Source organism: Halictus rubicundus, chromosome 16 (genome assembly GCF_050948215.1).
Source record: "Halictus rubicundus isolate RS-2024b chromosome 16, iyHalRubi1_principal, whole genome shotgun sequence".
NCBI classification, from domain to species: domain Eukaryota; kingdom Metazoa; phylum Arthropoda; class Insecta; order Hymenoptera; family Halictidae; genus Halictus; species Halictus rubicundus.
In genome coordinates, this window is record NC_135164.1 from 494,902 (window position 1) to 517,624 (window position 22,723).

General features: G+C 37.8%; 2 protein-coding genes and 1 long non-coding RNA gene across 8 annotated transcripts in view; 1 reads left to right on the forward strand and 2 right to left on the reverse strand.

Moving 5' to 3' along the window:
- Gbs-76a (Glycogen binding subunit 76A) overlaps window positions 1–22,723 on the forward strand; it is a 236,403-nt gene that overhangs the window by 213,194 nt on the left and 486 nt on the right. For 5 of the 6 annotated variants that reach the window (XM_076801754.1, XM_076801751.1, XM_076801755.1 and 2 more), the window contains one exon: window positions 13,781–20,756. In XM_076801754.1, the coding sequence (XP_076657869.1) occupies window positions 13,883–16,141 (2,259 nt within the window). In that variant the 5' untranslated portion in view covers window positions 13,781–13,882 and the 3' untranslated portion in view covers window positions 16,142–20,756. Of the gene's footprint in view, window positions 1–13,780; window positions 20,757–22,723 lie in introns of those variants that run through there. The other variant, XR_013083561.1, reaches the window with a different exon arrangement.
- LOC143362001 (uncharacterized) overlaps window positions 1–22,723 on the reverse strand; it is a 242,330-nt gene that overhangs the window by 151,770 nt on the left and 67,837 nt on the right. The window lies entirely within an intron of this gene.
- LOC143362147 (uncharacterized) lies at window positions 726–6,521 on the reverse strand. The gene is made up of 3 exons (XR_013083598.1): window positions 6,267–6,521; window positions 1,110–1,214; window positions 726–994 (listed from the first exon to the last, which is right to left on the reverse strand). It is a non-coding gene; the product is annotated as an uncharacterized LOC143362147 (long non-coding RNA).

The following is a 22,723-nucleotide window of genomic DNA, read 5'->3' on the forward strand; positions in this document are numbered from 1 at the left end:
AAAGTTAAAGTTAAAGTTAAAGTTAAAGTTAAAGTTAAAGTTAAAGTTAAAGTTAAAGTTAAAGTTAAAGTTAAAGTTAAAGTTAAAGTTAAAGTTAAAGTTAAAGTTAAAGTTAAAGTTAAAGTTAAAGTTAAAGTTAAAGTTAAAGTTAAAGTTAAAGTTAAAGTTAAAGTTAAAGTTAAAGTTAAAGTTAAAGTTAAAGTTAAAGTTAAAGTTAAAGTTAAAGTTAAAGTTAAAGTTAAAGTTAAAGTTAAAGTTAAAGTTAAAGTTAAAGTTAAAGTTAAAATTAAAATTAAAATTAAAATTACAAATTACAATTAAAATTAAAATTAAAAATTACAATTAAAATTCGTGATTCTTTTAACACAAGCAGTACAATACCATCGATATTTCTTTTGATGAACAAAAATATTGCATGTATAGTTATAATTTTGCTATTCTATCGTAACTATGGGTACCTAAATATTAATACAATGTTGTTAATCATTCTAAGATATGTTGTTAACCATTAATAATTAATAATTAATAATTAATAATTAATAATTAATAATTAATAATTAATAATTAATAATTAATAATTAATAATTAATAATTAATAATTAATAATTAATAATTAATAATTAATAATTAATAATTAATAATTAATAATTAATAATTAATAATTAATAATTAATAATTAATAATTAATAATTAATAATTAATAATTAATAATTAATAATTAATAATTAATACAATGTTGTTAATAATTAAAAAGCTCATGAACTACAGGATGGTGCAGAATCATATCCATCTTGCAAGATGGTTCGCAAATAGTTTCGAGTGCAAAGGATTAAAATTTTTTTTAAATCGTTTTGGTATGGTCGGCCGCCCTCTTCAGCCACATCTGTATAACTGCCTAGGTGTCCTTTTGGCTTCCAGGCACTTTCGTTTCTTTTGCACTTTAGGCACTTTAGCCTACAGCAACACTTCGAGTAGCAATCAGATAAACTGTATCCTAAAAAAATGAACGAAAATTAAGAAAAGTTATAAAACAACTCTGAAACAAATGTAGCAGAAGGGCATAAGCAAAAACAACAATGGTAAGAAATAATAGCAATGAAAACACTTACTTGACTAAATAATATGTAAATAACGACGTGCAATAACGATGTGGAATAACGCTGTCCAAAGTCCCCAGTTCACGGTTGATCCGCGCAGTTTCCACCGTGTTTGAACTAGACCTAACGAAGTCGCTCGAAAGTTAAATGAAACACGGCCCTGGACAGTTCTCGGGTAAGTGACGACAAGGCCTCCCCCACTCTGTGACCAGGACTCTTAAGAACATGTGGTCCTTATTCTTTTGCGAGAGGCACAATCTTAGGTATAGGCCATAGAAAAGATCCACTTTCGAAGCATGTGTCAACGAATGCGCCAGTCGGTTCTCGGTACAACTTCGAGTTGCCAGCAATCATCTGGAGCAATCGTTTATATACAGGGTGAGTCCGCAGAAACAGGACACCTAAATATCTCCGTTACTTTTCGTTGTACAAAAAAACTTCTGAGGACAAAGTTACACTGTTCGAAGGGCCACATGTAACGGTGTGATGGAAAATATTTTCAAGGTCATTTTTTATGAGATTTTAAGGTCATCGATGTTTTTTTAAATGGAATGATATATCTACGTTAACATAATATTGTAGCTGACAAAATAACGAATTCATCCATGTAACACAATATGACCTACAAATGACCTTCAACCCAGAAAAATGGAATAAATAAAATTCAACGTGTAAGATTCATTTGCTTTATTTCTGTTACGCAAAATGTCTTCACAAACTTTGTCCTCAGAAGTTTTTTTGTACAACGAAAAGTAACGGAGATATTTAGGTGTCCTGTTTCTGCGGACTCACCCTGTATATACCTAATCCACGTGTTTGTAATAAATGAAACGTATCTTTTTTTGTCATTCCAAGTAACAGCAAAATTAAGAAACAGTATTTTAGTCATTGTACAGTAAAATAGCCACTATCATAACATCTCCAAGAAATTCACGTTATTTATTCTCGAAAAAAAACGTCTGAAATAAGAGGCCTTAAATACGTCTTTTTCAGACGTAATACTTTCAGACGTAAAATGGACGTAAAAAAGACGTCTTTGATACGTCGCGTGCTATCTGGGTGGACGCCGGATATATCCGGCGCTCGTACTGATAGGGTTAAAGCAAAGATTTCACTCATTAAAAAGTTATAGGCGTATAAAGTTGTTCTTGGCAAAATCTACAAGATTGTATAAAAAAAAGTCCAAATTTTTGGTCCCAGAAGGTAAAGTTTAGCCCTAACTTTTATGTCGAATGCGAATATCCTTCCATCGCATGAGATAGAATTCCAAAATGAATAGTATCAAACGGAAACTGAAATGCGTAACAAGAAGAGTGAGTAATCAAATGTATGTAGTTGAATGAATTAAACTTAGGATAAACTCAATTGAGAGATCGTAATTAATTTAAAAGAAAACGTGAGACGTAAACATATCATCTGTGAAAATCGTTAAACGTTGTTGGAAATTGTTTAATATTAATGTATGAATCACTAATTCTCGAGAGAAAGAGAGGACCTGTTGCACGTTAAAACTATTATGTTTTAGTACGACATTGATTTGATTACTTAATTTCTTCTTTACATATTAATTAATAACAACGTCCAACAAAATGAAACTTTTTTCGTGATCTGCAATAACTGCTGGGTGATTCTTATGGCCTTCTCCATTGTAAAACCAAATCCGAAGGCAGAATTGTTCTATTACGTAACGTTTTCGAAAAACTAGCTTTTGTAAAAATGTATGATTTTGATACGTGTTACGCGAAAACTAAACAAAAATATCAAAAAGAAAGTTTTGGTTTGAGTCAAAAAATAGAGGGGACTCTCCTCTACATATCCATATAGTCAACTATATTCTTTTGTACTTCCTCATACTTGTGAATGCTTGTTAAAGTTTGAAAAAGAGCTGCCGCGGGTACTTTATACGCTCTATTTTTCTATTTATGTGAAAAATCCTTTATCTAGCAGGAATTTACTATACAGCAATAAAGTCTACAGACATTTCTCGTAAAGACACTATTCACGAAAGGTATTTGGTTCGGTTAGTATATGAGCAGTTCAAGAAAATATTCATTGACAGCTTTTATGTGACGCGTTCGCGCCACGCGACTATGGCAGCCTTTTCTCGACTCGCCAGGGTCGTAGCTATGCTTGTTAGTAGACATTGGTACCACTCAAATATGTCTTGGATACATTTTCTTGTCTTCTTGGGTGCCAATCATTACACAAAATTATAAAAATACGAGATATGTTCATATTTCATTATGGAAATGCTTAATAAAGAAAATGAAATAGAAAAACTTACCTATTTCTGATGTAGACAAATTAAAAAATTATTCCCCCTTGCTTGACGCTTTTACAGTGTGACCGACGGACTCTGTTCACTTGAATATCATGGTAATTTCAACCAATACGAGAAAATGTTACGTATAGAAGTTGTAAGGTTTAAGAAACTACATAATATGGTATAAATGATATTTTTGCAAGTGGAGGCGTGGAGAAGGTATAGAGGTCACCTTTGTTTTTTTAAATGGAATGTCCAATTTTTTATGCTCGATTTCGATAGATTGACGTATTCTGAGTATAAAGGTACTAAACTGTATTTGTCCAAAAACTTACCGTTGCTGAGATATTTGACTGTTTTCATTCTCATTCTGTTTCATTCTCGTTCTCGTTTTGATTCTTCCATTATCGAACGTATTCAAGGATATGCTCACTACGTCAAATGTAAATATTGGTAGGCTTTTCATCCTTCATGAAATATATATTGTATATACACACACATTACACTATTATAATATTTACAAAGCTAAAATATATGTACACTATTAAGATATAATATACTGCTAAAATACATATATTGTATGCACAAAAACTAAAGTTTTAGCGTTTAAAGGTTTTATAGCGTAGAAATGCAGATTTAGCAAGCATTCACAAGTATGAGGAACTACATAAGAGTATAGTTGACTATATGGATTTGTAGAGGAGAGTCACCTCTATTTTTTAACTGAAACTTGAACTTTCTCGCACGTTTAGTTTTTGAGTAAAACCTCATTTTGTATCAAAATCATGCATTTTTACAAAAACCAGTTTTTCGGAAACGTTGCGTGATAGACCAAGAGCCTGCCATCAGGTTTGGTTTCACAATGACAAAGTCTATAAGAATCGACCAATAGTTATTGCAGATCAAATTGGTGTTGTACGGTGGTGGTTATAGCAAGGTCTATAGCAGTGGTGGGCATGGTAGGGGCCCCTGAGCTGCCTGCTTCCCCCACCAACGTCTCTTTCGTGCAGCGCGCATCTGCGCTGTGCAGCGGAGGTACGTGCTGCACGAAAGAGACGTTGGTGGAGGAAGCGTTTTGCCTGCGGTAGGCATACGTGTCCATCACTGGTCTATAGGGTATTTTCTTTCTCAATTCTTATTCGATCCTTATTTTTCCGATTTAATTTCAGTTTTAGTGTCAAGTGAACACAATGGTACAAAATCAATATGATCTTAATAATTCACTTTGTACATTCCTTTTTTGAAAATGAAAAAACTTGGTAGACAAGGTAAAACTAGATGAGATGGCTTGAAGATAAGAATATTTGTGTCTATTATAAGTATTGAAATGATTTATTTAGAATTAATAATAATAGTGTCAAATTGACATATGGGTTGGAGGAGCGTTAAAGTATTTCTGTTGGACTGTTGGATGTTTTCTTTAATTTCTGAGAAACTTGAAAGTTTCTGACACATTTCCTCTTCGTATTTTACAATTTATAGAGTGCATTTATGGTGACTATAGAGTGCATTTATGATGAATTGTCTTCTCCAGATTACGTGACAATTAATACGGCCTTGAAAGAGAGTAATAAATCCTCAGTAGACCTATCATTGAGACGCAAACGTCTTGTAAATCAGTATATAGAATTACAGGGCTTATACGTATACACTATAGTAAATGTTTCAAGCAACGTATTCCACGGGATTATACGTTGTGACGCTCGGTGCACGCAATTCAAAGCTATTACAATAACAACATTGTTAATACCCTTTGTACCTCTAACGGTGTAATAGCATGATTACGTGTCTAATAGGCAACGCGAGTAATCGTTTCAGAGGTCGAAGAACATTATGATAGTCCACTTTATCATTTTTCTCATTTCATTCGCGTACACAATTTATGGTAACTAAAGCAATCGATATTCCTTTTCATTGCTCTTTATGCGCCTTTGCCAACATCACTGTCACAGATGCGCGATCGTAAACTGTGTTATAACTACACTTTTATAAAATAGACTGTAGATTATATACGTTTATTGAATTTATAATTTTTTATCATTCTGTTATACTCAACGATGCAATGCGTTTTAAAAGACTTATTATTATATTACTTAAAGTTCAACAAAATCTTTAGGAAAGTGTGCAAAGTCAATGATTATAATATCTTTAAATTGATGAATGAAAATCTATAATTACATAAAAATCTGGAATGTAAATATTAGATAAAGTTTTAAGTACTTAGTAATAAATTAATTATTGCCTATATAATGATTGGTCCTTGTAGTCGAAGAGAAAGAAGAATAGTTGAATAACGTATTTTAAAAAAAAATAAAAATAATTGTACCTGAAACATAAAAAAATCATCATAAATTTCTACATGTTCAAAGTGTATGTACAACGGTAGGCATTTATAAGATGAGTCTTTGGATACATTGTCCTTTTTTATCAATTAATATGTGTAATACCGATTCTCATCAAATTAACGAATAAAAGTTAATTTTATTTTGCAGTACAGTAGAACTCTGTTTATCCGGATCCCATTAATCTCGATTTCCGGTTTATCCGGATTTTTTTATCCGCTTATTAATTAATATCCTGAGACTACGACTCCGAACTGACTGAACTCATAATGGTAAAGCATTTTGCTTCATATTACCATTATTGTTCTAAAAGTATACAGTCTTTTCTCGATATATGTCGCAAATATTGTGGGAATTATATCGGGAAGGCCATCAACCGACCGAGTCGTTGCCCTCACACCGAAAACAAACGCCGCACGCCTGAATATCAAATGGCACGCGTTACTGCATACTGTAAACAGTCGAGGACCAGGGGAATGAACTAGCAAGTAAACCTAGGCCAGTGTCATCGCCCGTACCCCGACCAGGTCACGGAAAAAACCATGTAGGTGCGCCGAGACGTACCTGTGTGTAGGACGATAAAGCCAAGCCACGGAGGACGCGGAACGGCCTTTGTTCAAAACGCAACGATACGAATCACGATACGAAATATGAACTCGATCACGACTTACGGCTACGAAACACATTTACGGCTTACGATTAAGGATTTGCGAATACGGACACGCTTTGTATTATACTTGTAATTTTATCTTTGTTATCTCAGTCGCGTTATTCTAAGTAAAGTGCAGATATTTTATACTCAATAATTCTGTTTCTACAATATCTATCTGATAAAAGTCGCAGAATTATCACCACTAACCTCGAGGTATACCTAACCCGAGGAGCGTCGAAAGTCGAGAAGCCTCGGACGCCGAGGAGTGCAAAAATAATACGGGGCGGGTAAGACGTTAAGGGTGGATCAAAGAATAGTATCTCCTGGATGATATATGTTGCTGGTGTTACGTTCGCGACGATATTCCTAGTTACGGGCCGATCGCGACGCGAAATACTCGTCCTTATTTTTCGGGTCAAGCCACTTAAGGAATTTACCCCGGGATCGGGACTCGGGTAGTGAATCGTAGATTGGGATAACTGCTGGAGCCGTTTATTCAAGTCGATGTCGTACAATAAGGTGTTGGCGGTTCGGAATTCGGAACTGAAGTGCGTGTCGGTTTGTACTTTGCTACTAAGTGTTTTTTGTTACATTTCTATTGGTTGTCTGCGGATGAGTGTCTATTTTCCTGATTGGCGTAGGTGTAGCTGTGGGTGTGGTCTGTATGGGTCGTTGGGGGTAGAAGGTGTTGTAAATATTCGGGATTTATGGTTTTTCGGTCGTACGGGTCCCCAACCGTTCTGCAATCTTTGGAAAATTACTTTACGACGGTTCAAGGACTCGGCCAGATGCGAGCCTTTTTCTGGCCGCTCGGGTCGCCAAGTCTGGTACGCACGTGACACTGGCAAGACCCGTGTTGTTGACGTATATCGAGAAAACACTGTACATATTAAACGAGCAATAAATAAAATACATGAAATGTATTTGTGTTAATTATATTGTTAACAAGTTTTCCGGATTATCCGTATTTCCGGTCATCCGGATCGATCCTAGTCCTGTTTGAGCTGGATAAACGGGATTCAAGCGGGTTTAAAGCATAAGTCCTTTAGAGGAATTCTTATAATAATTTAATTTTAAATTTAATTTTAGAGGAATTCTCAAGTTTAAATTATAGTCTACAGAAGATTTAAGAAACACTTCTTTCGTTCGCATTTCGTAAATCGGTAATCGATTGTTCCACCTTCAAGAAAGACAATGCAAAGCATAGTTGATGAAAAAAGACACGTGGACAAAATTACTAGAAACATTAAAAGCAAGGAAGATCAACCTTGCATTCACCTTCATCAGTTCCTCGTATTTGCAACTACAAGCTAAGCATATTCTGAATAAATTTAGTTTTTGGCAGATCAGTCATTAGCTATATAATCATTGAGACTATTCTGGAACTGACAGTCACGGGCGAACTAGCATGTCGTATTTGCATTCGTTGCAATTTATGTACGACGACAACTTATGTTATAATATCACTATACATTTATGACGATCACAATTTCAATATCTGCAGAAACAAAGTGAAAGCAGTTGTGCCTGCAAATGTTTATGCATTTATAACACTAAAAAACTAAAAACGTAAGATACAGTAAAATGATTATGTAAAAGTCTTAAACCATCTATATGTTAAACAATAATTTTTCATTTTTAGTACTGAAAGGTAACTAAATTGAATATATTTAGTCTTATCAATTATTATAATAATTGAATTATGAGTTTTTGTCTTACTAATTATTGTACAGAGTATAATATAATACTGAGTATACTATAGAGAGTATACTATAATACAGAGTATAATATAATATAATTGAAAATTATATGAAGCATTTCTTATATTGTATTATTTTGTATAATTTCATTCATTATTTTTTAACATTGCATTCACTATACAGGGTGTCTCATCCGATTTTGAAATCCTGATTTTTTCGCTCTTGTTACTCGTAGCAAAAAATGTTTCAGAGAAAATTTGAACGGTATCGAGTGGGGCATAATTTGGGTCTGATTAGTTTCTTCTTAGTATTTTTTAATACATTAATGGATGCAGCTCGACATTAGTTGTAGAAAAGTATTAACCTACAGTTATGTCTGTTGAGGCTTTCGGGTGTAAGCCGTGTCCTAAAGGAAGAAATTTCCCAACGTTTCGCAAGCATTGCAGCTATCTTCATCAGGGGGTCAGAAGACACACTGATACTGTGTCATTAGTGAGTATCAGTGTGTCTTCTGACCCCCTGATGGAGCTAGCTACAATGCTTGCGAAACGTTGGAAAATTTCTTCCTTTAGGACACGGTTTACACCCGAAAGCCTCAACAGACATAACTGTATGATGCCGGGCCGTGAAAGTCTCAAATCTCGGAGTATTAACCTACTTATGTCAAAAAGTTAGTAGTTTAGGGGATATTTCTATTTAAATAATTGTAAGACACTGTTACTGTCATACAAAGGTGTTTGCTTTTATTTATTGCAGGAAAGATTCAACATAACAGCCATTTACATCTCGGCATATTTGAAATCAATAGAGTAGGTATCACCCTATATTGTTTAATGCATCGGCTGATAATGGTGTCTTACAATTATTTAAATTGAAATATTTCAGTTAATTATTGCATCCACTAATGTATCAAAAAATACATCCTTCAATTTAAAAAAACGAAGCTGATCTTCATATGACCTTGGAATAATATAGTCACTGCATTCCTAATGAAAGGGACTATCATTGTAGGTGTTTAAAAAAGGGTGGTTCCATTTGAAAAAGTCAAGGTGACCTTGATATCTCCAAAAAAATGACATAAAAACAAAATTTTTTTTTGCATCGTGTCAGCCCCATTGTACCATTCAACTTTGTCCTTACCATATTTTACGTATCTTTAGAATCAACAAAGATATTTGAGGTGCAAACGTTAGGTGACTCACCCTGTATATATACATATATTATACATACATATTACACACACACACAAATATATTTTTTTGTCATTCCAGGTGTTAGCAAAAAAAAAGAAACAGTATTTTAGTCATTGTACATCTCCAAGAAATTCAAGTTATTTAGTCTCGAAAAAGACGTCTTTTAGGGTACGATCACAGTGGAGCCGTCTTTGTCCGACGTCCGACTTTGGCATCCACGCACGAGCGTTTCGAGCGCCTCGGGAGGCATGTGTTGGTGTCGGTACGGCCGATTTCGTCGGCCAATGTGCTCACAGTGGGCCCGATATTGGACGAGTCAGCCGAGGTCGGCGGTAGCCGAACCTTTTCAAGTGCTTCGAGAAGGGTCTCAATGAGACTACCCCATCGGATGAAAACATGTTTCTATAGTAGAAATTATGATATTTTGTGATGTGTTATGTAAAATAGAATACATACATGAAAATATTAATTAATGGAGAAGGGATAAACAGGATAACATTATTTTTAATTGTCGTTTATTTTAATTATTATTTGATTGATCATCTGGTTCCTGAAAAAACTGAACGACATCATTTGGATACTGTTTCAATTTTCTTGGTTTTAAAAATCTTAAGCTTAAAATATTGATCCGAAAAATCGTTTGTCTTACGTTTTCGATGTTGACCGTATTTCTCAGAAAGTTGCAAAAAGACGCAAACTTTTTTGGATTATAACGTTCATATTTACGTCTAGTTCTAGACCAAAAAAGATCCGTGGGAGTACAAGGGGTGCGAATAATAAACAAAAAAAAATTAATAATTAGCATCCAAATTTGTATTTTTTATAATTTAAAGTAGTGTACTCCCGGTACTGAATAATATCTACACGATGAAATTTTTGAAAATGAAGTAGTACATATACACAAAAACAACAAAAAAATGAGAAAATTTTTTTCCTTAAATAGTGTATGCCGCAGTTGTTTCCAATGTCGTCAGTGTTTCTGTTGGACCGTAGCGGAATAAATGGAAAATATACCCGTTTTTACGGACGTGACTCCCTTGCTATTTTTGGGAGAAAACCTTTCCTTAATGCATTTAGTTCTTTATTATTTCATTGTTGGTGCCACGAAGAAAGTGGTTCTATGCCTCAATGGCAACGATGTATTATAAACCTTGCAGACCTCCACGGTCAGTTGTGAGCTGCAGCTATTCATCTTTTGGGGATTTCCCGTCAACTCGTACACCATGTGCAGTGACTCATTGGCCTGTCTTTCACCTCCATAGTAGACATGATAGCACATACAGTCGGTTACTAAATTAAGTGAATACTCTTGAAAAATACTCTTTTTTATCTGTGTCTATAACGAAAATTTAAAATATGCTTTCTGTAGGATCATGTAAGTTATATACATGCACAAAGTTTCATCGAAATCGGCTGAAGCATAAAAAAGTTATACGCATTGATAGATGTTAAAATCTTTGAATTTTCTAAAAGTTCTGTGGAAGTCCACACTTCCATGGCCGTTAATGTACATACAATTCATGCACACGAATCATTCCATGCGAAATGGGACTACTGTTTCGAATTTTGTTCAAATTTGGATATGTTGCAGTTTTTAGTCATGCATTAACGTATCTGAAAGGATTCTTTGAAATCTTGAAAATTGTTGGTTTTACAAATGTGTAATATGAGATGTCAAACGTTTTTTATTAAATTATAACGGCTGAACTAACAAACCGATGAAAATGAGTTTTGAGTGCTTATAGTTAAATCTTAAGAGTATTTAATAAAAATTATTTCAGTTTTCGCCATTTATTTTGCAATTCTTTTAAACAAGTGCATTGTTATGATAGTACCAGAAAATTGAAAAATTAAAAATAATCATAATATAGCCCCAAGTGTTCTCTTTACGGATCCGTTTTTAAAAATACGGATACTTCAAAATTGGCAACATGAAAATTATTTGAAGTGAACGCTGCGCTGAAATATATATATCCCGCGACGGCCGTCCTGTTGGCCGATGTTGCCCGAAACTCGATGCGTCTCACAGACGGGCTTACCCACACATTTGAAATCTCGGACCGACGCGCGACGTGTCGGTTGTCGGACGAAACGGCTCCACTGTGATCGTACCCTAAAGGTCAATGCATATCTCACAGGCCAATTCGGCCGGCTCAACATTACAACCCTGGTTTTGGCCCTAGCGTTTAGGAGCCGGCAACCATGCCAGGCTTTGAAACCGCATTTCTTCTCTGGCCTGTCGGGCCTTTTCCAGATGGCCTTTCGAGAGCACCTTGACACTTCCCTGCTGTGCATGGCACAAAAAAAAAAAAATGTTTTTAGGGACTCCACAACTCCTTAGGTAAACTATCCGTATCTCTCCTTTACAACACCATAGAAACGTTCCTGGCACTTAGTGAAACAGCATCACACGTCCTTATATGTATTTTATCATACGTAAATTAGACATACATAATTCTTCTTAAATAATTTATCATGTTATACGCAAATGTAATTTCTTAATGAAAATATATTAGAAACATCTTTGTTCTGCAAATTTTAGCACCGGTTAAAGTGTAAAAAATTTTTTAAAAATATGGTCATATTCTACGATTCTTCCTGTTTGAAATTCTGTTTTTTAATTCGCGGAGCATCAAAAATTGCAAATATTGGGTATTTGAAACTGTTATAAAAATATATTAGGATGGAGGGAAAGTTCTGCCGTATTTTAAAGAAAACATTTGAATCAATTTATAAAAATACATGTTTAATATTATTCTTGACTTAGGATTCGTCTTGATCTTGATCCGACAGGTCTTAAGTCTGTGACTAAACTTGTCACATTTTCTGCTCTGTATTTTCGATATCACCAGAAATGTGCTTCAAGCTTTTTGGCTTTATTTCGCAGAGAATCAAGACAAATATAGCTCAATTTGTAGCTGGAGATATTTTCTAGTGCGCGCTGCTCTCGGTTTCATCCAGAAAACTCATCCAATGTCATAAAAATGCTTGGATTCCACGGCATGCACATCATCAATTTTTGTCCTACTTCTAACACTTGTATTAGAAAATATCTGCATAATCTCGCCAGCTCATGACCAGCGCGTGCTGCATTGAATGAAGGGCTTGAAGGAACAGGGTTATCGGAGGCGGATGCCTTCAAATAATGTTCACTCAGGTTTTTGTGACCGAGTCGTTTATTTATAAAGAGGGATGTCGCGAGAGCGTCCGGGGTGGTTCAACTAACAGGCGATTCACTTCGACTCGCGATTGAACTTTTATTGCGATTTAGCAGCGACCGGACTAGACTATGACTTGGCGGAGAATTGGCTCTGACTAGACTTCGTGACTTGAGACTCGCGTCGGTAGTCTGCTGCCTTATATTCTCTTGCGAGGAACTTCCACCAATCCGTGCATTTTGCATAACACGCCTACATTCCACGCCTCTCGTGCGTGAGAAGGGTGAGCGCGTCGTTTTGTCAAAAACTAATTTTGGTGATGCAACGGGGTGTCTTCCGGGCCCAGTGCTAAGTGCGGTACGTGGCTGCTGGCTTACGTCAACGGGCCCAGCTTTCCCGGGTGATAGAAACCAGGCACGCGTCGCTGGGACACTCTAGGCTGGAGACCCTTCGACTACCCAAAATTTATGGCGTCCACTTGCGTTATTGAGTTCGTCGCTAGGAACTACAAGGACACATCTGTCCGCTAAGTGGCCAAAAACGTTAAAGACGTTTTCTCACAAATAGCGTCTTATGCTGTGCAAACCATAAATCTTTCTTGGTGCTGGTGCGCTGAAGATTTCTCTTCCGGCGCCCAGCTAGCCGCTACAGGCTCTTTCGAATGAGTCCTCTCTCAGCGAAAAATATTCTTATATACTTAAGGACGAAAAGTTGAGGCACGTGAAACCATTTCTCGCCTAATTTTGTTGGTAACGTGGTCACTACACCTTATCACGAATCTACAGAGTCTTGGCCTTAAGATTTATACAGAGTGTCCCATTTGAAGTTTTGCACGAAATTGTTTTTAAAGTTATAGCTTGCCATATTTGCCACAAAGGGTGTTCTTGGGCCTCCCTATTGAATGGTATGAAGAAATATCAATTTGGTTTTGGGGCACATTCAATCCCCTTATACCCTTATACCCTTTTGAAAGTGCATTTACATGCCAATCGTAATGAAAGCTTAAAAGATAGTAGGATATATAGATCACCGGAAGAACGCGGAAATGGGTACAGACACGTTATCTTAATACAGTATTTATTCAAAAATAAAAGGAAATTTATAAAAATGGCTAACGTATATCAACGTTACATTCAACTTGTCTCGGATTGTTCTTTCCGCTGTGTCCTCCTGCGATACTGAGATGACCATTTTCATTGATCGTTATTTTTCTCATTCTCGTGTGTTTATGTACACACATGCACACACACACGTACCTGTACCTCTGCGATTGACGGTCATTAGATCGTTTTTACGTATTTTCGCTCCGTCATAGATTATCAAATGCAGCAAATCGAATTCTCTATGCTAAAACGTATCCTTTCCTGTTTTTCAGGCGAACAGCGGAAGCCAAGAGTCGGAGGATCCGAGTAGCACCATCACCTCGCCCTCGGAGGACCAACACGCCATCGGGTCATCCGATTCGTCCGTCCTCGAGATGGGCAGCACAGATTCGGCAGGCAGTGCCCATGGTGCCGGCTCTTCTTGCGGCCTGGTCGGCTCTCTATTTCCAAGCAGCTGTCGCGGCCGTGCGGAGGCTTTCGCCAGACGTCTTCATCGGCGACTAACGTCGTTGGGAGGTGAAGACAGTTCCCAGAAAAACTCGGATGTGAATCCCAAGGAGACGTCCCGGCTATGTCCCTCGTCAACGTCCAAACCAATCATAAACGACACGACAACCAACCACGTTCTGCAACACCAACCTCGTCACAGTCCGAAAACGGACCTCTGTTACGACTTTGACCTTGACATTGAAGACGGTCTCAGCTCACCAGCTGAAGAAGTTACCGCTGCAGAGCTAGCGGACCTGCTAGTAAACCCAGAAGTGTTAAAGATGAACCACCATGATCGCAACTACTCGACCAACGGGCCGAAAACGGCTCCCTCGAATTTGGATCCGGAATCCGGCTGTGTGTTTGCGTCACCTATCACTGGAACGTCGCCAGACAGCGATTCTTCGGACCTTTTCTTTGACCCGGAATCCTCGGACATCGAGAAGAAAAATGAAGTCTACTTCGACCCAATAGCCACCTCGGACAGCGAAATCACCATCTCGAATCTCTTAAATGGTTGCGAAACAACGAAAGGCAAAGGTTTAGTCTATCGCAGGCGACCAGAAGTCAGCTTAGGAGACCAGCATTCCGAGGATACCTCAGAATCCAGTTCCTCTTTGCAGAGAAACAACGTCCACGAACTTAGGAGCAGCGAGGTTGTGCCTAACTCTGAGGATTCAAATGAAAGAAGCTCTTTGGAGACCACTTCACCGAGTCACGAGTCGCTGTGGAGCACATTCGACGAGAGTACTATGTCTCTTCAAGATGAGAGTCCTTCTAGAATCGTCCCTGCTCCGATTGTACCCCAGATCCGACTTCCCAAATCGCATTCTGACTCAGAAATACCCATTCAGGGGCCCAGGATAGTTATTTCTCATAAGAACGACGAGAAAACGCAGCTCGGTGTTGATCAGGTTGATTTTGTGAATGGAATCGTGGGGAATGGAAAGCTAGAGGATATTAAGAATGCTAGAAATCTGATCAAGGACGAGTCTACAGACTCCTCGGAGAACACCAACGAAGAAGAGCTCCCCTACGATGAGGAGAAACCGAAAGCCAGTCAGCTGCAGCCAGGGTTCTGCGCACCGAAGGTTGAGGAAACTGCAAACAAAGAGCAGGATGATCATTCTACCTACAGCAGCATGATCAACATACCAGGAGCACTGACCTTGGAGTGTCCCTCGGGCGAGAGAGTCGTGGAGACGCTGAAGAACGAGGTTCAGTTGCAGATCGAGAATGGTAGCGTAACGAACAAGAGCGATGAGGACAAGATGTGCATCCTGCTGCAGAAGCTGACGACCAGTCCAACTGTCAGAGACGACATCCCCATTCCTAGCCAGGTGGTTAACGAAGCAGTCGAAGAGGAAGAAGAGGAGGAAGAAAGGCCGCAGAAGATCAGACGCTGCTCCTCGTTGAAGACCGGGAAAACTCCTCCAGGGACACCAGGGAGAAAGAAAATCGTGAGATTCGCGGATGTGCTGGGCCTAGACTTGGCGGACGTGCGAACGTTCCTGGACGAGATCCCAAAAGTGCCAAATTCGGCGTACAGCGACCTGATATACAACGATATCTTCCAGAAGGACTCCAGCCCTGTAAACACACTTTCAAATAGTTGGGACAGTAGTTACTTGGACACTAGACGATCCTCGGGATGCGTGCTGCCTGGTCGGAAGCTGGACAGAACACTAGTACCCTTGTTCCAGCAGCCAGGTGGTATGCCTAACTTCCTAGACCTGGTTAGAGAGCGTAGAGTCTGTTTGGAAAATGCCGTCGTCCAAGATCCTATTTCTTTGAGCATCCAGGGAACGGTTAGGGTGATCAACCTGGACTTCCACAAGTCTGTACACATAAGGTACACGCTAAACTCTTGGAGGAACTACAGCGACCTGCAGGCCACCTACGTACTCAACTCCTGCGATGGTTTTAGCGACACTTTCTCATTTGTTCTTTACTGTCACACGTTGTCCGTGGGACAAAGATTGGAATTCGCTGTCCGCTTCCAGTGCAAGGGCGAACAGTACTGGGACAACAATGCTGGAGCTAATTACTGTTTTCAATGTCTGCCTACGTCCTCCACAGTCGGATACATACCGATCACCGCCTCTGAGAGCCGCGAGCACGAGTGGTCGCCGGTGTTTTACTGATGGAGGCTGTTGTTCGCGATGGGTTGCTAACGATAGATAATAACAAATGTTTAAAGAGCACGATGGACCCCATCAAGAATGGATAGAGACAGCCTACGGATCGATAAACGTTCCTAAAGTGTAGCTACTGTACAGAACGAGCCTGATCGCCGAGCAGGGATCATATACTGGCGTCAATTATTTTTTCCTGCCATTTCGTCTCCTGAAAGAGTCTTCGTGTGGACCGGAGGAATATGACGCAGCCGTTAGACTGATATTTTTTACACGTTCGTTGTTCCTTGTTTGCACAAGCATATCTACTTGTATCTAGAGTATATTATATTAACGCGGAGATGAACGTCAGATCGAATTCGTTGCTGCGAGGTTCGAACGGTGAACATTGTATATGTATGTATATACAGGGTGTTCCGAAAAGGTTGTACTTCCTTGAAAAGTGAAAAGTGCAATTCCCGCGGTCATTTGAAATAACTTTTTACTTTGCGAAAATGTTCTCCGCGGCTTCGTTCCGGAATTATTAAAGAGAAACATGGAACAATAGCTATAGTCGCTATGGTGATGTAGCAGCGTTATGATTAGTCTGCGTTTTTCGTTAATAACTCTTTAACAAAGCCACTGGAGAATATTTTCACAAAGGAAAAAGTTACTTCGAATGACCTTAAGAATCGCCCCTTTCAAGGAAGTACAATATTTCTGGGACGCCCTGTACATATGATTTTCTATGTAACTTATTTCTTTTTCTTTGTCTTCTAATGACTTGAATACTTTTTTAAGGTAATTGATTTGATCAGAGTGATTTTTAGAGTTGCGAACTGTGCTTGGTTTGTGGAAATGTTTTATACGGACTATGGAATTCGGTTTTTCGGGGGGGGGGGGGGGGTATACTCTTTGGGTATGAACTTTTATTTATGAGTAACGAGTACGAGTGCAACAGTTCGTCGAATGTTTTTCCTCTTTTTCTCGAATTCTGGTCGAGGAATTTCGAATCGCGCGCAGGAGAGGAAAGGAAAGAATTTTTATGGGATTGTAAGAGTTTGGAGACGTTTCTGAGCAACCTCGATGAACGACGAATCGCTCAAGCTAACGATTAATCGAGGCAGATCGCGCTGAGAAAATAACAATAGAACGTTGTGGCAGCGATTCGAGAATCGAGAGTAGAATTGCGAGCCATTGGAGCATGTTTATTCTGTGGAATTGATTTTCAAGGTATGCAATTAGTGAAGCAGCCGAATTCGAAGACACAAATATCGTTTATAACGAATCGATAGCCTTTGATCTTGTAACTGCCTCGAATAATAAATCACAATAACGACGAACCAATTCGATAGTAGCATTCGATATAACACGATCAATCTCGAAAATTCTGTAGTAGCGATTATAATTACAAGATACAGTGTTTACTCTATATATGTCCCAAATGCCTAGCCGATAAAAGTCCCAGAACTATCTCCACCACCGCGAGGTGTACCCCGTGAGGGGTCATGAACTGAGGCCTCTAGTGCTTCACTGTCCTTTTCTACGTTCGGCGTGGATTAAAGTAGTATCTCCTGGCTAGACCCGTGTTTTGGATATTTATCTAATAAACACTGTAGGGTTCTAAGACGTCGTAGTGACTAGATTGTGGATTTGTATGCGGATATAGTATTTTCGTGGATTTATTGTATTCGAGGTCAACGAAAATATTATTCCTTCTACTAGAGATGTTATATTCGTGTTATATTTCAAAGAGATATAGAGATTTTATTAAATTTGTTCAATGTCAGAGTTTTAGAAGATCAAAAATGCCATAGTTGCATAAAGTCTGCAGCCTAATGATGAGTGTTTATTTTGTAATCATGATCGTTGCAACAAGCTCTTGAAATTTTTGCCTTTGAATCAATTTCAAGCAATAGGTGATAAACATATATATACAATAAAATGAAAACTACTGGTAAGATGAGTTGTATGGAAAATATCGTTATATTTTGTAATAGTTCATTTCGTATAAAGTGCTTCCTATATAAAGAACAAGGAACTGTATGTTACACGGATGTATACTTTGTCACACGGATCCGTACTGTGAAGTAATTAATAGGAGACAGTGTTTCAGCTAATAATTATTCCATGAAATCGAAATAGGTAATAATAAATATTTAGTGTATACATAAAGTCGTGTCAAAAGGGTCAATAATGTATTAATTCATTTTTTACATTCTTTCCGTGTTAGATGTCCAATATCTTTCCCCGAATTTCAGTAGATCACGAAAAGTCGTGTTAAAAAAGCATTATAAACCCATAGTGTTTGAAATTACTCGTTGCTGAGATATTAATGAAATAAGTTTCATTTCAAGCATCCTTGCCCATTCGCCAGAGAATGAAACAAAGCTGACCATAATTGTAAACATAGTTCCTATTAGACGATATACAGCCTTGTTTACATAATGTAGCCATCTATTTTAATAAACGTACAATCTTTTAGCTCCCACGGCATTTTTATTGTTAGCGCCATAGAGATTATCATGTCATACTTTTCGCTGTTGTCGATTATTCTACAAACTCATTTCTATCTGTTTTTCTTATTCAACCTTACCCAAACCTCTAAGTACAATTTATACAGCTGCACGTAATTTGTTTAATTTAGAACTATACTATATTACTATATTACTATAACACTTTTTAATACATAAATGGTACATTTATTTTACAAGTGTAATTTATATTTTGAACTCGCATTTTTTCAAAGAAGTTGAATATAGTGAATTTCCGCTATAAGTCTTTCTCTGATACAATGTTGCATGTAGAAACGGACAGCGAAGCTCGAGATATCGTATATCCCGTGGTAGTGTGACTTACAACGGGAATTCACTGTATATTGATATATTATAGAGCTTGGGTGTCAAGGATAGCAAACATTTCTATATTTACAGATTAATATTGTTGATGTTGATAATGTTGATTAACATTTAACAAATGTGGTCATTGACACGTATGTTTGAAATGAAAATTATTTTACACATTTGTAAGAACGCTCGCCCTTATATAACTTCCTATTTTGCTATTGTTATTCTATCATCTAATTGTACAAGGTCACCATAAAGTCTAGAACTAATTAGGGAGCCGATAAACGCTACGTTTCATTAAACTCTTCTATTCCCCATGTAAATTTGATACATTTGCCATGAAATTGTAAGATACTATATAAAACCATACAAGACTATGTTATAAAGAACAATTTATCTTTCCTGTGTATATGATTGCATATTTTGAGAAACATTATTTAACATTACACTGTAATCGACAGCTATAAAAATGATAATAATAACACTAATCAATGTCAAAAATACCTATTTTTAACCGTTCTATGAGGCAGGTAATGTTTTCATAAATACACATATAGACCTATATAAATAATCTCTAACTTATATTTTTTACAAAATCTCTAATATTCTTATCGGTATAAAGCATAGTATTTTTTTTTTGTTTCAACTACTTCCATTCCTTGTCGAGGTGCACTTTTAGTTATTTAACATTATTAACAGTTTTGTTACCGAATAACTTTTATCCGTATAATTATGAATCCTGTTAATTTGTATCGTCTTGTAGACTTTACTATTTTGAACACAGTCTTATAGTTTTGTTGCAGGTAATAGGAGCTGTTATAAGCTATTTTCATGTACCCAAAAGTATTAACTATAACACAGTATTGAGGTACGTTTTCTCAAGTAAATACCATTCTGTACACAGCAGAAACTCCTTCTTATAATGTAGATTTGTATCGTTTTATATAATGTTTTATAGTTTTGTCGCGAATTTATTATTTATTGTTCACAACTTGCTCGAATCGCATCGTTTGGAATTGTATGTTTACGCAGACATTAATACGGTGATGATTTGTTTGATAAATTTCAACTTGTCTTTGACTTGTTTGTGGTTCAATCTATGTTTTCAATGTGTCCACTATTATTTGAAACATCCTATACATCAGAGCCGGGCAACTTCCTCCCCATCGTCGCTGCGTAACCCCCCACCATAGTTTGCCGGTTCTCCTACTCTTCTGCACCACTCCTAGTTTAACTTTATCTCCAGAGTTGGGGAACTGGGTCCTGCACTATTTCTTTCATACGATACCAGTCGAATGGTGGAAGTCGCTGGTAGGCACTGAGAACAGGGGAAAGAAACAGAGTGCGGCCCGTGGGCCGCCAGTTGCCCAGCTCTGCTATACATTAAAAAGAAAATCTGGTTTGCTCGTTTATGAAAATTTACAATCAGTTTTCTCGGAGTTAACTGATACAGCATTTTCAAATTTTGAAATTTTTGCAACGTGACAATTTGAAATGAAAATACATACACGCAGGAGCGTGCGAACAGTACGAATCCATGCAACGAAGTGTACACGCATGGTCTCAGTACCGGTGGTCAAAGTGTGTCTCGAAAACGACTTTCTTACATTTTTGGAATCTCGTTCCCATTCTAACAACGAAATTTTCTGCTATCTCCTGTAAACATACGTCGCAGATATATTTTATAGCGCTTTTCACATGCGCGCGCATCTTCTCCATCAAAGATACCTATAATTTAGCTTAACAATGTAAACTATTATTACTTAGATCGAAATAAAAGTGTTTTTCTATTTTGAGAAGTTTTACATTTTATATCAGAAAAAAACTGGTATCACGTGCTACTGTTTTACATCTGTTTTTGTAGATACGTATTATGAGATTATTTTAATTTACCTTAGGGATAAGCTACTTTCGTTTTTATCGGACTGTTATTGACACTACTGTGGCCGACTGTTTTGAAAATTAATTGTCACCAGGACTGGCAATTGCAGAACAAATTTTACAAAATAAGACGTTTACTGATTACGTACATAAATCCAGTAATTATACATTTTCCGAAAGTAAGGAGAAATCTAATAAGCAAATAAATGGAAAAATTAAGTAAAACTGTTAATCGTGTGTGTTGTAATTCGGATGCCGCCAGAGCAGCGTCAACGGCCGTAGCAGTGTTAATATAAGGAATACAAGAGTAATAATGCTTCCAAGTTCTAGTGCCAGATAGTTTGTAAGGCGTTCCTTCCTATTGAAATGTATTCTATGCGTTCAACGAATCATTCATTGTTTACTTTCATTGTTACTGGACACATTGCAACCACCATTATTGAAGCCGAATATATTTAATATAAATACAAACAGGTATTATTAAGACGATATGGAAGCTTTTTACGGTTACTGTGTACATACACCTATGAAACAAACTAGATTTCTATTTTAATTAACAATAAAAACTATATTCTTCCACGCGTTGAAATGATGAAGTTATTGAAAATTCTACGGATGGTTGATCATCGAAACCAAGAATATGTTAATTACGTTACAGAAGCTGAAATCGAATGTTAAATAAAGAGATTTTAACAAATTGTATTGAGTTGAGTGAGGAACTTTTTAAACTCTTTTTAAGTCCAACGAACATACGTTTTGTTCAGGATTAGCCTAAAATTGTGAGATTCAAACGAAGGGGGTTTCGACCGTTGGTGGCCGGTTCGTACTTGTTTTCGTGTTGTGAGCGCGAAACCGAGCAGCCGTTGTCTCGGTCGCGTAAACAGCCGTGTCACCGGCGACAAACACCTTTGTTTGAATTTCACCTCACGATCAAAGGTGAACCGAATTCACCTATGGAAAACCCTACGATCAACGGTTCTCCCGACGTCTCGTGCGTTACCGTGCGCGAACGCACGATCAGACGTCGTTCTAACTTCGCAGCGCTCGCTTGCTTTCTCTCTTCACTTAATATCAAATTATTAGTTGTCTATCTCGTGACTTCGTCACATACTCGAAACTAATAGTGTTTTCTCGCGGCGTCGTCGCTTATTTTATATCGCGTTCATTGCATAGTGTCCAGCTCTTTATACATTTTCGACGGTTTGGCCTCGTGTGCCAAATAAAGTGTGTTGAAACAACAATCGGAGTTCCCGTTTATCGCCTCCTGTCTACACCACCTTCCTCAGCGTTCAATTCTGAGCGGTCCCGGCCTCAGGCAGCTCGAAGTCTCGTGCAAGCCGAAACATTTTGGTCCTTCGAGCCGGATCTGAGGAAGTAGACTTTCACGGTTCAACATACGACCATGGCCGAACATCTGGAGCACCAGCTCAATCTACAACGGGCCATCGAACGAGCTGTATCGAATTTTAAAAAACTGGGAAAGGAGAAGTGGACGAAGAGCGTGGTCCAGACCCGGATCGTCCACATCAAGGATCAGTGGAGGAAGTACGAGGCTGGTCATGGAAAGGTCGCAGCTGCCCTTTCATCGAAGGAGCAGATGAACCACCCGTACTTCACCGAGGACCAGTTTGCGACCACGGAGGAGGTTTACTTGGACAGCCTCGCCTTCATGACGGACGTCCTCGAGCAGCAGAAACAGGAGGATGTAAGTGCTGCTAATTCCGCTTCGGCCGATTCCCATCTCTCGATGGAACCACCCGCGCAGCTCCCGCGAATCAACCTCCCACAATTCGAAGGTCATTGCGAGACCTGGGAGGCGTTTCGCGACCGATTCAACGCGCTCATAATTTCCAACCGGTCCCTCACGGATGTTGCGCGCATGCAT